Source organism: Propithecus coquereli, unplaced genomic scaffold, assembly GCF_000956105.1.
Source record: "Propithecus coquereli isolate 6110/MARCELLA unplaced genomic scaffold, Pcoq_1.0 Scaffold42, whole genome shotgun sequence".
Classification (NCBI taxonomy): Eukaryota; Metazoa; Chordata; class Mammalia; order Primates; family Indriidae; genus Propithecus; species Propithecus coquereli.
In genome coordinates this window covers 3397892-3399846 of record NW_012149952.1, presented here as the reverse complement: position 1 = coordinate 3399846, position 1955 = coordinate 3397892, and the positions used below count along the sequence as shown (strand labels likewise).

The 1955-nt window shown below is 51.0% G+C and overlaps 1 protein-coding gene across 1 annotated transcript in view; it reads left to right on the top strand.

The window, feature by feature from the left end:
• The window catches only part of SLC1A5 (solute carrier family 1 (neutral amino acid transporter), member 5), an 11349-nt gene extending 10853 nt beyond the window's left edge, over positions 1–496 (top strand). The window contains exon 8 of the mRNA XM_012653384.1: positions 144–496. Coding sequence (XP_012508838.1) covers positions 144–378 — 235 coding nt within the window. The 3' untranslated portion in view covers positions 379–496. The remainder of the gene's footprint in view (positions 1–143) is intronic.
• Positions 497–1955: the final 1459 nt, after the last annotated feature.

Here is a 1955-nt window from a genome sequence, read left to right as displayed (position 1 = left end):
AGGAGGAGTAGGATAGGGTTCCATGAAGGAGGATGGCATGAGGGAGCTTTAGGATTGCAGGGGGGAGAAGCAGGGGGGGTTAGACCTTGGCCCTTTCCTCCTCTCCCCTCCCACTCACTTCCTTGTCATTTCTACCCCTTTAGGGACCGGTCCTGCACTGTCCTCAATGTGGAAGGTGATGCTTTGGGGGCAGGACTCCTCCAAAGTTATGTGGATCGCACGGAGTCCAGGAGCCCGGTGCCCGAGTTGGTCCCGGTGAAGAGTGAGGTGCCTCTGAGTCCGATGCTGGCCCCCACTGAGGAAGGGGACCCCCTCCTCACACACTATCGGGGGCCCATTGGGGATGCCGCCACGTCTGAAAAGGAATCAGTCATGTGAGCCCCAGGAGGGACCTGCCCTGCCCTGATGGAGACACATCATGAGGAATGGCCAAATGGACAAACTAGGGCTCTGGGGGCTGCCACGCTCCGGGGAGCCAGAGGCCCCGGTCCCCTCCCAGCCTCGATGCTGGGGGGGTACATGTGTTTATATGTGTATCAGCGCGTCTCCCCAAACCTCCCCAGTTCTCAACTTGTGTCCCTCACCCAAGGCTAGGAAACAGCAAGATGAAGAAATAACACCCGCCACGCCCCAAGCCCAGGACCTGCCTGGTCTTCCCTGTTCAGGGCACAGCTCACAGCCCACCGTGTGCCCTTCTACCCCTGTTGAGCAGATGGATGTTCCAGCGTGATGCTGGGCATTTTGGCGGCTGTAGCTGTGATGTATGTGTGTGTGTGCTGTGACCACCTGGTCTCTCCATGGTACGGCCCACCCCGTCCCCAGGCTCTCTCTTCCTTCCCAGTAACAAACACTCCAAGAACTCTCCGAGGAGGCCGAGGACAATGCTGCAGACACTCCAGAGGACATTTTCTAGCAATAAAATTGAGTGTCAGGTATTTCATCCGGTGTTTTTAAGAATTTGACTAAAAGCCCTAACCAATGATAGTATCTGTTCATCAAGAACCACCACTGGAAACCACACTGAGACGCCACCGTACACTATTAGAATGACTGATAGCAAACAGAAACAATACCAAGCGCTGGTGAGGATGAGGAGCAACTGGACTGTTGTTCGTTGCAGGTGGAAATGCAAAATGGTCCCATTGCTTTAGAAAGTAACCGGCCAGTTTCTCCCATCCAAGAGCTAACCAGGCCCAACCCTGCTTAGATTCCGAGATCAGACGAGATCGGGCACGTTCAGGGTGGTGTGGCCATAGACCGGACGGTTTCTAATAAAGTTAAAACATACACTTACCGTGCCCTTTTTAGGAGTCACACTCCTGGAATTTACCCAAGAGAAATGAAAACTTTTGTTGACATAAAAACCTGCACACACTGTTTAAAGCTGCTGTATTCATTGTTGCCAAGCTTCAGGAGCAAATCGATGGGAAAAACTTTCATACCATGGAAGATGACTCAGCAATAAATAGAAACAGTATTGGTTTATCCTGCACCATGGACGGATCTCAGATCATTTGTTGAAAGAAACCAGAAAGAGTACATGGTATATAGGTGCATTTGTAGGAAGATCTAGAACATGCTAAACTGGTCTGTGGTGAGAGAAATCAGAATGATGGTGACATGAGAATGCACATTGACCGGGCACAAGCAATCTATAATAAAGCAAATATCTTGGTGTGGGCGATGATTACATTTGGAATTTTCTTTTTTTTTTTTTTGAGACATGGTCTTTTACACTGTCGTGCAGGCTGGAGTGCAGTGGTGTCATAGCTCACAGCAACCTCAAACTCCTGGGCTCAAGTGATCCTCCTGCCTCAGCCGCCCGAGCAGCTGGGACTACAGGCATGCGCCACCACACTCAGCTAATTTTTCTATTTTTGTAGAGATGGGGTCTCGCTCTTTCTCAGGCTGGTCTCGAACTCCTGGCCTCAAGGGATCTTCCTGTCTTGGCCTCC